Source organism: Macaca nemestrina, chromosome 7 (genome assembly GCF_043159975.1).
Source record: "Macaca nemestrina isolate mMacNem1 chromosome 7, mMacNem.hap1, whole genome shotgun sequence".
NCBI lineage: Eukaryota > Metazoa > Chordata > Mammalia > Primates > Cercopithecidae > Macaca > Macaca nemestrina.
The window spans coordinates 33,073,844-33,088,695 of record NC_092131.1 but is presented as its reverse complement, the minus strand read 5'-3'; the positions used below and the strand labels follow the sequence as shown (position 1 = coordinate 33,088,695).

At 35.8% G+C, this 14,852-nt stretch overlaps 1 protein-coding gene across 3 annotated transcripts in view; it reads left to right on the top strand.

Annotated features, from left to right (window-relative positions):
- The window catches only part of LOC105495818 (YLP motif containing 1), an 80,914-nt gene that overhangs the window by 53,784 nt on the left and 12,278 nt on the right, over positions 1–14,852 (top strand). Inside the window, exons 12-19 of one of the 3 annotated variants that reach the window (XM_071099841.1) lie at positions 1,062–1,124; positions 1,424–1,543; positions 1,784–1,960; positions 2,047–2,130; positions 3,087–3,170; positions 5,907–5,987; positions 9,118–9,169; positions 14,092–14,222. In XM_071099841.1, coding sequence (XP_070955942.1) covers positions 1,062–1,124; positions 1,424–1,543; positions 1,784–1,960; positions 2,047–2,130; positions 3,087–3,170; positions 5,907–5,987; positions 9,118–9,169; positions 14,092–14,222 — 792 coding nt within the window. Of the gene's footprint in view, positions 1–1,061; positions 1,125–1,423; positions 1,544–1,783; positions 1,961–2,046; positions 2,131–3,086; positions 3,171–5,906; positions 5,988–9,117; positions 9,170–12,234; positions 13,308–14,091; positions 14,223–14,852 lie in introns of those variants that run through there. The other 2 variants (XM_071099842.1, XR_011625726.1) reach the window with 2 other exon arrangements.

Below are 14,852 nucleotides of genomic sequence, written 5' to 3'. Positions count from 1 at the left end.
GCTGGGTGTGGTGGCAGGCATCTGTAATCCCAGCTGCTTGGGAGGCTGAGGCATTAGAATCGCTCAAACCTAGGAGGCAGAGGTTGCAAAGAGCCAAGATTGTGCCACTGCACTCCAGCCTTAGTGACAGAGCAAGACTCCATCTCAAAAAAAAAAAAAAGACCGACTTTTATTTGGAGTGCAGTGGCGCAATCTCGACTCACTGCAAGCTCCACCTCCTGGGTTCATGCCATTCTCCTGCCTCAGCTTCCTGAGTAGCTGGGACTACAGGCGTCCGCCACCACACCTGGCTAATTTTTTATAGTTTTAGTAGAGACAGGGTTTCACCACATTAGCCAGGATAGTCTCCATCTCCTGAGCTCGTGATCCGCCCCCCTCGTCCTTCCAAAGTGTTGGGATTACAGGCGAGAGCCACCGCGTCTTCCCAAAGTTGGTCTTTTTAAAGAACCACTGCCACTGTTTGGTTGTATTGATTTTTTCTTTTGTTTTTCTGTTTTCTATTTTATTAACTTCTGCTTTAATCTTTATTATTTCTTTCCTCTGTTTCTTTAGTTTGCTCTTCTTTTTCAAGTGTCTTAAAGTGGATGGTTAAGTTATTGATTTGAGACCTATCTTTCTTACTATAGGCATTTATAGCTATCAATTTCCTTTTAAGCACTGCTTTAGCTGTATCCTGTAAGCTTTGGTATGTTGTGTTGTTTTCATTCATCTCAGAGTATTTTCTGGTTCCTTCTGGTTTTTGGCTCCTCCTGGTTTCTGGCTTCTCTTAATTTCTGGTTCTTCTTCATTTCTTCTTTGATTCATTGATTATTTAGGAGTATGTTGTTTAATTTTCACATATTTGTGAGTTTCTCTAACATTTTCTTACTATTAATTTCCAATTTCATTCCACTGTGGTCCAAAAACATACTTTGTATTATTTCTATCCTTTCAAATTTATTAAGATTTGTTTCATGGCCTATTGTATAGTCTATCCTGGAAAATAGTAGGTCATTGTTAACTATTATCTCATTGCAGAAACTTTTCTCTGAGTGATTTTTTTTTCGTCTATTCTGTTTCAGATTGTTGTTATAATGAGAGGATTACCTGGCAGTGGAAAGACACATGTTGCAAAACTTATTCGAGTGAGTATGGGGAAGCTGAAAAATCAGCTGCTTGTGTTAGTAGTCACTTGCCTTCTTATTAATAACAGGCAACATAATACCAGTAGAATTGTCTTCCATTTGGTCCATTAGAGTTGGCCCATGTGGTAGATGTTGTCCCATATATATTTTTATCTACTCAGAGAAACATTTTGCCTCAGCTTGATTTGAAACCACCAGAAGATTGTATATTATTTGGCCACAAGAGGGAACTTTGGTGTGATAATTAACTAATTTATTCCATAAATTCGTTTTAACCTTCATGACTATATGATTCTTAGGATAAAGAGGTAGAATTTGGAGGACCTGCACCCAGAGTTCTAAGCCTGGATGATTACTTTATCACTGAAGTGGAAAAAGAAGAAAAAGATCCAGATTCTGGAAAGAAAGTGAAAAAGAAGGTATGGTATTCATGTCAGATCTCATTCTGATTCATTAATAGTGTTTAAAGGAAAATGTGTTTGGGGAGAAATGTGGCTTTTTTAAGGGCAAGGACCTCTCTCTTTTCTGAACACAGTACTTTAGTACTTGGATGTGAAGGAAAGACTACAAAGTAATCTCTATCCAAATGCTAACTGAGGAAAAGGTTTAGGATGATTCTTTGCTTTTGCTAATTCCATATCTCTTTCGGGGGACCTTAGGTAATGGAATATGAATATGAAGCTGAGATGGAGGAGACTTACCGCACCAGCATGTTCAAAACTTTCAAAAAGACTCTGGATGATGGCTTTTTTCCCTTTATCATCCTGGATGCCATCAATGACAGAGTTAGGCACTTTGACCAGTTTTGGAGTGCAGCAAAAACCAAGGGATTTGAGGTAGAAACTTAAAGAACTTTAAAGTACTTTGTGCTGTCATGTAAATGTTATATATCTTTGTCTAATTATTACTCATTCTTGCTTAGGTATATTTGGCTGAAATGAGTGCAGATAACCAGACTTGTGGCAAGAGAAATATTCATGGAAGAAAGCTTAAAGAAATAAATAAGGTGATTTTAAGAAACAGAACAATAGAGTACCATCATGCACAACATAATGATGTTTTGGTTAAGGAAGGACTGCATATATGGTGGTCCCATAAGATTATAATAATGTATTTTTATTGTACCTTTTCTGTGTTTAGATATGTTTAAATACACAAATACTTCATTGTGTTGCAGTTGCCTACAGTATTCAGTACATTAACATGCTGTACAAGTTTGTAACCTAGATGTGCAGTAGGCTTTATTATCTAGGTTTGTGTAAGTGTACTCTGTGATGTTCACACAATGACAAAATTGCCTAATGACCCATTCCTCATAATGTATGCCCATTGCTAAGTGATGTGTGACTGTACTCTAAACCTCATATTATCTGTACCAGCACTCTTGTCTGGAAGCTCTTGTTTATCTCCTTTTTTTTCATAATAACTTTCCGATCTTCTTTAGTAAATGTTTCTCTTCCTTTGTTTATTTTCCTAGCTCTTCTTGAAATTAGCCTGTTATGGCCTGGCGCAGTGGCTCAGGCCTGTAATCCCAGCACTTTGGGAGGCTGAGGTGGGCGGATCGCTTGAGCCTAGGAGTTTGAGACCAACCTGGGCAACATGGCGAAACCCTGTCTCTACAAAAAAATACAAAAATTAGCTGGGCATGGTGTCATGTGCCTGTGGTCCCAACTACTGGGGAGGCTGAAGTGGGAAGATCACTTGAGCCCACCATGTCAAGGCTGCAGTGAGCCATGTTGGCGCCACTGCACTCCAGCCTGGGTGACAGACCGAGATTCTGTCTCAAAAAAAAAAGAAATTAGCCCGTTAGACTTTACAATATTAAATTAATATTTAACAATTAAATATTTAATTAATATTTAACAGTATTTTTAAATATTGTTAAATGTTGTTTATCTTGGATGCTTGCTTGGTGTTTGAGTAGTTTCCAGAGATAACTTGACCATCTGAATTTTTCAATAGATGGCTGATCACTGGGAAACTGCACCTCGTCACATGATGCGTCTAGATATTCGTTCTTTGCTGCAAGATGCTGCTATTGAAGAGGTGAGTATCCTTTGGTTCAAACGCAATGCAAAATGACATTACATTTTCACTTTTTTACTTTGAAAAACTTAAAATCTACAGAAAAGTTACATAAATAGTATTAATACAAGAACACCTACTGGTATGCCTTTCGTTGAGATCACAGTTAATATTTTGCCACATTTTTCTCTGTATGCATATATTCTTATTAACATTCTTGTTAATGATGTCACTATTTTTGTGGAACCATTTGAGAGTTAAGTTGCAGATCTCGTAAACCTTCACCTTTAAATACATCAGTAGATATCTTGTAAGAACAAGGACATTCTCTTTTGATTTGATAACAGTTATCAAATGCAGGAAATTTAGTATTGATAAAATACTATATTAGGTAATATAAATTTCCTGAATTAAATTTCTTGAATTATCTCACATATAGTTTATATTCACATTTCACCAGTTGTCCCTATAACATGGTTTATAGAAATTTTAAAAAATCCAAGATTCAATCCTTTAATATAAAATATAGTTTCTCAGCCTTGTCATCGTCATGAAAGATAAAGAATTTATGAAGAGTATAGGCTTGTTTTGTAGAATGCCCCTTAATTTGAGTTTGTCTGTTTGTTTCCACATGCTTAGGTTCAGGTTAAACATTAGCAGGAATGCTACATAAGTGATACTGTGCCCTCTCAGTGTTTTACATCAGGAGTCATATGGTGTTAATTTATCTCATTGTTAGTGATTTAAGCACTGATTACTTGGTTAAGGTGTATCCATCAAATTTTTCTACCTTTTTCTCTTTGTGATAAGTAAACTGTAGGGAGATACTCTTAACATCTTTTCCCCAACAAATTTTCATTCATTGGTAATTCTTGCCTGAATCGATTATTAATTTGATGGAAGGAGAAATTTTCTATTTTTACCAGTTTTAGGTTTCTGTCTTGTTTGACCTCTTAATACTCAATATTGTCATTATGCTTTTTTTTTTTGAGGTGGAGTCTCACTCTGTCGCCCAGATGGTAGTGCAGTGGCATAATCTTGGCTCACTGCAACCTCCGCCTCTGGGTTCAGGCGATTCTCCTGCCTCAGCATCCTGAGTAGCTGAAACTACAGGCATGCGCCACCATGCCTGGCTAATTTTTGTATTTTTAGTAGAGACGGGGTTTCACCATGTTGGCCAGGCTGGTCTTGAACTCCTGGCCTCAAGTAATCTCCCCACCTCAGCCTCCCAAAGTGCTGGGATTACAGACATGAGCCACCATGCCCAGCCATCATTGTTCTTTTATGTGTTTTTAATTCCCGTGCCATTCCTCAACCTATTTCTGCCACTAACATTGTCTGGCAACCCTCTCACTAATGATTTCCGTGACAGTGAACAGTTCTTATTTCCCCTATTGATTAATTTTGCAGCCAAATGTAATATAGCTGACCATGCCCACCTTCTTAAAAAACATATTTTTCTCTTGGCTTTTGTGAATTCACATTCTTCTGGTTTTCCTTTTATTTTTTTGGCTATCTCTTTGCAGTCTCTTTCACTGGCTTCTCTTGCTACTCAGTCTTTAAAAGGGCCCCCTTAGGGCTCCATCCTAGGCTCTGTTTTTATTTTGTACCCTCTGTATAGATCATCTGAATCTTTCTAGTAGCTTAGATTGTCACTTATGTGCCATTAATGTTATAAAGTCTAGACTGAATTATATGACTATCTTAACAGTAATGTTTCTGAATGGAGGGAGTATAGGTGATTTTTATAATATTCTTTTTACTGTTATTTTCCAAATTCTCTACAAAAAATATATGTTATCTTAGTATACCTCAAACTCAACCTATCCAAAATGTAGTTTGTACAAACCTGTTTTTCATTTAGTAGTCTCTGTTTTAGTGATTAGAATCCTAACCACTTGATTGCTGAAACCAGTACTCTGGGAGTTATCCCTGACTCTTTTATCATTGTTGAGACAGAGTCTGACTCTTACCCTGGCTGGAGTGCAGTGGCATGATCATAGCTCATTGCTACCTCAACTCCTGGGTTCAAATGATACTCTCACCTCAACCTCCTGAGTAGCTGAGAGTACAGGCGCATGCCACCATGCCCAGCTAATTTTTTATTTTATTTTTTTAGAGATGGGGCCTCACTATGTTGCCCAGGCTGGTCTTGAACTCCTAGACTCAAGCGATCCTCCTGCCCCAGCTTCCCAAAGTGCTGGGATTATAGGCGTGAGCCACCGTGCCCAGGCCTGACTCTTTACTCTGCCCTTATACCGGTGTTCAAACCTGTCATGTAGTCAAGAAAGTTTAGTCAGTTTTACCTTTTAATGACCTCTCTAACTCATCTGCTTATTTGCATTGCTACCACTCTGGGCCAAGCCAATATCATCCCACTTTTCAGTATACTTTTTCTTATATTTTGAAATTTGAATCATGGACATGTTTTTATCTGATTGGAAAAATGCTTGTTAAAGATTTTTAAAAGAAAATTCTAGTAATCCATAAGCATTCAAAATAGGTAGCCATCTACTTAGCACTTATACTTTACAGGGAATTATACAGATGGATATTCAAGGAAAATTAAAGGCAATAATATCCTGTCTTTTATCAGTTCTGTTTCAAAATTTAGGGTGTTAAAAATTACTTGGTATGTAACAGTGAGCCTGTCTTGCTCTAGGCTACTGTGTTCATTCCAGATCTCAATGAAGGAGTCAACATTTTGCTAAATGTTAACTCAGTCTTTTTTTTTTTTTTTTTTAATGGTTGGTACAGGTAGAGATGGAAGATTTTGATGCAAATATCGAAGAACAGAAAGAAGAAAAGAAAGATGCAGAGGAAGAGGAAAGCGAACTGGTAGGAGACAGACCAACCACTTTGAACAGTGTCTCTTTATTAAAATTCTTATAAAATTCTTAAAGAAGGTTTAAATTCAGATCTGTGGTCAGACAACTACTGTTGATACACACTTTAGCGGTATAAGTTTCCATAATCATCTTCAAGGAGACTTTTGGATACTCTTTCTTTTTCCCCAGACCAAAAGAACCCTCTACTGTGGTGTTAAAGTTTTAACAGAGTGCTAAGAAACTTACTCTTGTACTCATCTATTTGTGGGTGGTTTTAGGGGAGTATACCTTTTAAGAAAATAATTACATATGAAAGGGCATTCTTACATTCCAGCAGATATGTGGCACAGCCTACCCAACATAGGCATAATTGTCTCTTCTTTGCTACAAGATCTCCAAATTTAGTTTCTGTCAACTGAGGCAGAAGAACTTACTGAATGGGGAGGCAGAGGGTTGCCACTGGCTGCTAGATTTGTTCTTCCGCATTTTATCCTAAGTGACAGGGAAAAATTAAATGACTGTGTAGGCAATGGATTTTGCTTAGGCTGATTAGAGGCTTACATAGTGTGAGTTTAAAGTTTCTGTGTACCTAATGTAAAATGCTTTTGATCACACCTCTGTAGAGACGTTTGCCTTTCCCTGTCATTCAAGAATATGCGACCTATAGAATTACGTTGACTTTTCAGTGTTTGCTGAAGTACAGAGATTAGCAATGCCTTGGAATAGTGTTGCATTTTAAATCCAGAATATTACTCGGTTTATTTAATACTTGAGCCCTTGCTAAAGTTGCTCCTCATATTCCTTTGAAAATGTACAAAATGAGAACTCTGATTCCTACCCCCTAGAGTATACAGAATCTCCAGGGAGTGGTCCCATCGAACCCGTGTGTGATATAGAGGACTCTTGATAAAAACTGTGTTTATATAAAGATGGTGTCAACCTCTACATTCCAAGATTTCAAATGTGGATTAAAAAATAAGTTTTAAAGTTAATGGCATTTGAGTCTCAGTATGTGTTTTTTTAAAATCTATTTTTCTTAAGTTGTATTTTGGCATACATAATTTAAAATTTAGGCAGGATATTCACTACAAGGTCCACGCTCTTCTGGAATATGGCTAATGACTTCTTTAGCCATTTGCAGCGTGTGTACTAGAAACTGACTACGTGAGAAGTCTATAATGTTTTAGCTGTCTGAAGCTCCGTCTTTCTATTGTGGAGATTTCAGTTCAAGATATGGTTCGTAACATCTGACTTGCTTAGGTGTAGGTCAAAACTTGGGAACTTTTAACTGAATGTACTATTACTTTTTTAAAGTGAAACACACTGTAATACTATATTTTTATGTCAGAGTCATGGCAAGGAAGCCTTAGAATTCTACCCTGCTGGATTATCTGCTTTATTTCCAAGTGGCCTACAATTTCAAGCAATGGGAGGATAATATAGTTTAAAGGAAGACCAGGATGATTCCAGCAGTGGGGAATGAATACACTTGTTTGCCTAACTTGATTATAAAACTTCTCTTAACCCGTTCAAAGATGCAGAATTGAAATCTTTTACTATTGGAGTCTATTCCGAGAGTGAAAGATTCTTGGAGAATATATTAACCAAGGGTTAAGAGCAAGTTTCACACCAACCACTCAGTCTATTTTAATGGAATTATCAGTAAACCTTGCATTTTCCACTCTGCACTTATTAATATAACTGGGTGAAATCCAAAGTTTTGTTGGTAAAGATAATCCTTTGTAGGGGATCATTGGTATGATAGTTTGCCGCCTTTAGTGCTTCAGTGAACCTAAATAGATAAAATTTATAAATATATTATTCCAGTGATGCTTAGTTTTCAGATGATTTTTAAGATGTAACTTGTCTTCAGTACTTTTAGCACTATCACTTCAGCATAGCTTTGTCTTGGTTTGTTCTAAAAAATGTATTTGGAAAATATATAATTTATAATCCAAAATACTACCTAGTAAGTTGAAGTTGAATTATTAGTTCTGGCTGATAGACTAGAAATGTATGAAACCATAGGATTATGTTCTAGTAAACTCTTACACAGAAGCTATCATCATGAAATCTTCAAAATGCTTTGTGACTTACTTTACTTGTGTGTCAGTTTGTTTCACGAACTTGAACATTACCAACAGTAGAGAGATAAATTGATTCATAAAAGAAGATGCTGACACCATTGATGAATCTGTCCTATTTACTAGATTCCAATATTAACATTTCTGTATGTTAGGTCCAATGGAAAACAGTCTAAATGAAGGTAAAGGGGAATCATGATCAATCACATGGTAAAAGCATATACTTGCTAGGTGAATAAACAGAAATGATTACTGCATAGCTCAATAGGCACATTAGGAAATTTGAAAATCTTTTGGGAGTGAGTTCGAAATAAGCCACCCAGTTATTTTATGAAATATAAGATGTAAGTTGCCAGTGGAGATTTCTGGTTTTGCATATAATAGGATAACATAATTTTTTAAAACATCAGAAATAATAATCTAGTTTTCAACTAATAAAAATGTTCTGAATTTGATTCAGTAAAATTAGCCTTTGTATGCTCTAACTGGTAAATGAATTGAGTCATTTTAAAATGAAGTTGAACTTCCTAATTGGGTAATTGGGTTAAGTGCTACCAATTCTTTTCCTTTCTTTTGAGTACTTGAAATGACTGAAATATAAAGTAACTATCTTGAAGAACACTTTTTGGACCTTATGGCTACTATCAGTTGATAATAGCAGTTATATTTAGAAGATAACCTAGCTAGTATTACAAATTATCTGATACTCTGAATAATATTAATATTAGCACAGTAACTACCTGTACATTCTTATCGTATTTGCTATACAGCTGTTGTTCAGACTACAATTGTGAGTCCTGAACTGTAGCTGCCTCAGAGCGCCTTCATGATACTATTCTGAAGTGACTACTCCGAAATGTGGACAGTGCAGTTTGGTGAATTTGGTCATTTAGTTTCTTCAAAGATAGTGAGATTGTGTTTCCCCTAAGGATGTATTTACAGCTAGTCAGTGGAAACTGAATCCATTCCCAGTTTTAATGCTTTTCCAGTTCAAACGTGATATGCATGTATGTGTCTCTTTCTAACCCTTCGAGCTTCTCTCTGTGTACGATTTAGGGTTACATTCCGAAAAGCAAATGGGAGATGGACACATCTGAGGCAAAGCTAGGTGGGTATTTCCTTTTTCCTGTTTTTATATGTGATACCTGATGGTAATGGTCATAGATCTTTTCTGCTATAAGAGGAACAAATTTCCTAAAACTTCTACTTGAACAGAGATTTCTGGCCTACCTTATATCCTCCAATCTATTTTGTTAGCTTTTATATCTTGTGACAAAGTCATAAGTATTTTAAAAGAACTGCTTTCAATACTATTTAAAGTTTTTAGAGTCAACAGAAATATTTGATAATTTAGCAACAAAATATTGTCACTTATAAAATCTATTCTTTTATATTAATCAGAAATGTTGGTGCTGATGAGATTTCTTTTTTAAAGAATATTTAAGTGCAGTCCAAAGTTAAACTTGATTATGAATACTTTAGATAATAAAAATAATATAAAGTTTAAAATTAATTAAAAGGCATTTATTCTCCTTGTATAATAAATGAGAGTTTCTGAGTAGAGAGAAGCAGATATGTAATTCAGGTTTTTGAGGAGCCTGCTTTATAAAATTCAGTTTAAATTTTTCTTCAAATTGTTAATGCCAAATTCCAAGGTTAAACCAGTTTAAATGATTGTCTAAATCAGAATTTGAAGTTGCTTAATGTGAAGTTATCTGTCAAACAAAAAAGTCATACATACCCAATGGATTCCCTCTAGTATTTGTTGGTGAAAACTGCAAAATAGTTTTTCAGTTTTACTTCGTTTAAAGAGAACCATTTAACATGTTGATTAAGATGTATGAATAAAAATCTAAAACAATGTACTAAGGACTTTTTGAGATCAGCCTTACTGATATATGAGGTATGACTGTCAGTTTATGTTTCTTTTCCTGGTATTATACTCCAAAACTAAAGGAACCATCTAAGTATCTTAAATTGATACAGGAAGTTTGAGTCATTTAGCTGCTTCATTGCTTGGGACATGTGTTTCTGACATCAAAGGAGTGCATTTTACATGCAATTACATAAGCTATGCCTTTAATTTGCCCCAACTACTTGTGTTAGCAGTTGGTATTGACCAGGTCCTGTGTTAAAAGACAGTTCCGCGAACTGTATTATTACATTACTGATATAGGTGCTTTGTTGTCAAGTCTAAAAGATTTTTTTTAGTTTCTGTTGTGTGAAAATTTTATATGGTTTTTGACATATTCTTCTAGTCGTCTTCCCTCTGTGGGAAATCTTAATAATAACTAATTGTCATCTTCCAGAGACCCTTAAAGCACTTATGTGTTTAAATGCAATTAAATATGTAGGAAAATAAAAATTACAAAATACTTTAAAAATAATAATAATGCTTTAGTTCTGCTTATTTCGACGTTAGATTAACTCTCTGTGAAGTTCTGTACATTACAATGACCCATAATATGCTAAGGTCTTTTCTCTCTTCTGGTTCTCTAAATATTGATTATCTTTTGGGGCAAAGAGAGATCATAAATAAAGGTAGTTAAGGGGGATGTAAAAGTGATAAATATTAGCTTAACATGTAATCTTTAGAGGCCTCATGTAATACATGATCTGGGGTAATGCTGTTTTAAACTCAAACCAGTCCATCTTTTACTTTTCTGTTTTTAAAAGGAAAAGGGAATTTAGTTGTGATGATTATTCAAGAATATATATTAATATTGGTATTTCTTGGAATTTCTGGAAAAAATTCTGGCCCGTCTACCATTTGCTTCTCAGAAAATACATTTTATACAAATTTTCAGTTTTAAAGACAGAATAGTAGATAATGAATTCCAGAAATGGATTTTTTTAAATAAACCATTTCAATGAAAGGCACTGAAGATCTGGTAATAAATCTAGGAAATAAATTTTAACATATTTGCAGTCGGGTTTTTATTTATTTTTTAACAAGAGTGACAGTAATGTTATATATAAGGGCTTGTATCTTGCACCACTGTATTGAGAGCTAATCCTACCACAGAGGAAGGCAAAGAGTGTGCATTCTTGAAAGTGCTTACTACTTTGAGGTTGGTCCATTGACCCAACTGAGAAGATTCTTCTCTAAAACATGAGGATCTTGTGTCGGATCTTGTAGCCTATTTATGTTGCCTTCCTTATCTCATAACAAATTTAATATAATTTGATTACCAAGTACAATTTATTTTTCTGAGTACTTTACCAACATTCCCCAATTACTCTTGGAAAATGATTATACTGGGTGGAAATATATTATGTTTTAGCGGTGTCACGTGTTGAGTGAAAACAGTTGAATCTGAAACAGAGGAATTTTGATTCACAAATGAGTCTGCCAGTGAGAACATACTTACCTATAGTCTTTCAAGCAGCTGGTTAGATCTTATTGCAGATTCTTGATCTATGCTCATTAAGCATAGTACACAGTTCAGCCTCTGCCTGAATGTTAAATTGAAAGTGATGTGATTTTAGAACAGTTCACAACAGGCCTGAGCTACCTCTGGCATGGAGTTGTTGAAGGCTGCCTGTGGCCCACCTTCAGTCCCACCAGACTGGTTCTTCCCTGCTGGGACACAGGCATCCTAATGCAAGGGCAGGTTGTTACTTGCCACATCAGGTGCTGGGATTCAGCATTGAAGCTACTTAAACTCCAGTGACATGATTTTAGTTTCTCATACTGTGAAGCTAGAATATTTGAGACTGTTATCATCCTAATTTAGGTTTCTTCATATAAAGTACTTTTGCTTTTCTCATCTCAGTGTCATTTGTCTCTACTCATGAGTTGTATATTGGTTTTCTACGTGTCAGACAGATTCATCTCTTCAGAGTTGGAATATAATTATTATTTGTATAGGTGCGTAATCTTGTGTTTACTTTGAACAGATTTTCAGAAATACCATTTACATTTAGAAAATACATAGCTGTATCTAAGGAATTTTTCTGTTGTGCTATAATACATACTGTTTCAAATATGTGGTAAAATTCTGTGACCTGCCAAGTTGGATTTAAAACTTCATCTTCATCTTAAAACTTCATCTTTTGAAATCTCTGAAAATCATTAGTGTGCATGGATTGAACACCAGTCTTTCTGTAATTAACAACCCCAGATTTCTCTCCCCTCACCTTATGCCATCCATCTGTGTGTTTGGTTTCCAGTATGCCATGTGGAAGAGGTGTGAGCCTTTCTTCAGCCCAAGAAGGAAACTTTAAACATATTTGCACAATAAAATTTCAAATTAAACATTTCAACAAGGGTGCTCAGACTAGAAATACATGCTCTTCTGAAATTCCATGTTGCAACTGTAACTCCTGTCATATATACCCAGTGTATGAGGAAAAGTTCTTGCAGTTTTCACACTGCCCTTCTGTATTGCTGCCTGGCTGTGCTCTGTTGTTGGAAATGAAATATGAAATTTTTACTTTGAAGTATGTTAATGTCAAAGTTGATCGTATTAAGTTTGGAAATCCTTTGAGGTTTATTCAATAAGTGTGTTGGAGCTTCTTTCTCTTCTGGTAATACTGTACACTGTTGAACTGAGAACAGTTTTATTGTTTGTGGGACTTTGTTGGTTTTCTAATACCATAACCTGTGTCCCTGTGCAGTCAGGGGGTCACTTCTTTAAGATCATGTATAATATGGCCCGTCATATACACGTAGATAGAGCCATTTGGTATAGCATGTGATTCCAGAGATTAGACGACTGGATCTCTTGAATCCATACATGTTAAAATTTTGCCAAAATGAGATGATTAAAATTTTTGTGAGTTTTATAAACTGTTGCAGTTTGCCTTACTGATTTTTCAATGATAATCACTTTTATGGGAAAGGGGCTTAGGAACAAAAAAGTTTGCCACGAATGCAAAATCTTACTGGTTTTTAAAGCTTGTAACAGTTGTGTGTAAAACTTTTATATTTGAAACATAAACTTACCCTTTCTGCCACTGCTTTCACTGCACTTTTCATACCAAGTTCTCTCCAACATGGTGTCTAAAAGATTTTTATTATATACACTCTTTATGGAATTCAATGAAGTGTGGTTATGCTGTGTTTCTGAAGTTTTTAGGCTTTTCTTCATTGGCCTGCCTAGTACTAGTGTGTTTATATAACTTCAGATGATTCAGAAGTTTAGTGCTTCATTGTAGCAAAAAATGTATATAACTCATAATATCCTACATGTAGCGTTCAAAATCAATTATTAATAACCAATAAAAGACTCAACACATTTTCATTGCGTGTTCTTCTTTAAGACACCTAAACTCATATCTCATAATTTCTGAATCTGCAATCCCTATTCATTAATTGATTATAGTTTTTGAGTTGTTGGAAAGCCTAGCCCTCTCAGATTCAGGGTTCAGAAAGAATTATCAGGTCTGGTAAAATTATCTGACTAGCCCTTAGCCTCAGAATGGTCAGCTTCATAGTATGAGCAAAGAAAGTGGTGATCTCATATAGTCAGCTTATTCATGAACATTAATTCATGGTGAATGCACTCACAGCAATAAAAAAAAAAAAAAAAAAAAAAAAACTGTTCATCTAAAACCTTAAACGTTAGCTTGGCTCATTAAGTTCTTGGTACTACCTGCTTTTCATATGACACAGTATCAAACATGATTGCAGATGAAATGGGTGGTGTTAATATTGTGTTAAAGAAAAAAAGAATGGAAGACACTGTCTGGAAAAGCCCAACTTTGCATTTGCCATCAGAACATGAGAGCTATGGTGGGTGGGAGGACAAGGAGACCAGGAGTCAAGTGCCTTTTCTTGCCCATATTTGCTCTTAAACCAACATCATAAACATAATGGCTACCAGAGTGAATACCAAACAATGGAAATTCTGGCACAGAACTTGATATTATCTCAGCCAAGAAGATAGTTTGGATCTGCAAGTGATGCTGCACTCAAAATTGTGGATATGCCCTCTGAAAGTGTTCCAGCCTTCTTTTCCCCTGTGTGTGTGTCGTGTGCAAACTCACACTCTTCCTTAATGCTACGGCTCTGTGTTTGTCCCTCAGACAAGTTGGATGGCTTGAGGACTGGTACTAAAAGGAAACGTGACTGGGAGGCCATTGCCAGCAGAATGGAGGATTATCTTCAGCTCCCCGATGATTATGATACTCGTGCTTCTGAGCCTGGGAAGAAGAGGGTAAGAGACTTTGTCAATAACTGCCAACAAATGAAGGGCCCATTTAGGCATCTGGTTTTAGGAAGTTACAGGCAGATAATCACATGAATGCTATTTTTAAAATGATTTAGTTTACGCTATGTCATGTTACACTTCCCAAAAAGGAGTCATACCTTATAAATTACCTCATCAAAATGTACAAGTAACTTGCAAAATTGGAGAACAGAACCTCACATGGCTAGTGCGTTAACCTTAAAGGCATTGGGAGTGGCCAGTCACTTGTGCCATTTTGTCATGGGGCAAAAGAAGCCAAGTACAGAGTAGGGTATTGAAGAGAACCTGTGGAACTTCTTAATGGATGGAGTGTGCAGGGTCCAAAGGTAGATAGAATCAAGGGTGACCCCTTGGTACTCTGGCCATGAGCACTGCATATATGTGGTGCCATTTAGTGAGAGAGAGAAAACTGAGGGAGTCATAAGTCATGATTTTTGGAACTGAGAGAAATAATTTAAGTTCTGTGAGAGAAATTCTAATTTTTCTTCTAATTAAGTTAGAAGTGTAAGTGAAAATGTCAAAATGACTGTTGGATTTATTAGTACAAAATTCACCAGAGAGATCAGACTGAACTAACAAATTTCAGGAAATGGTATT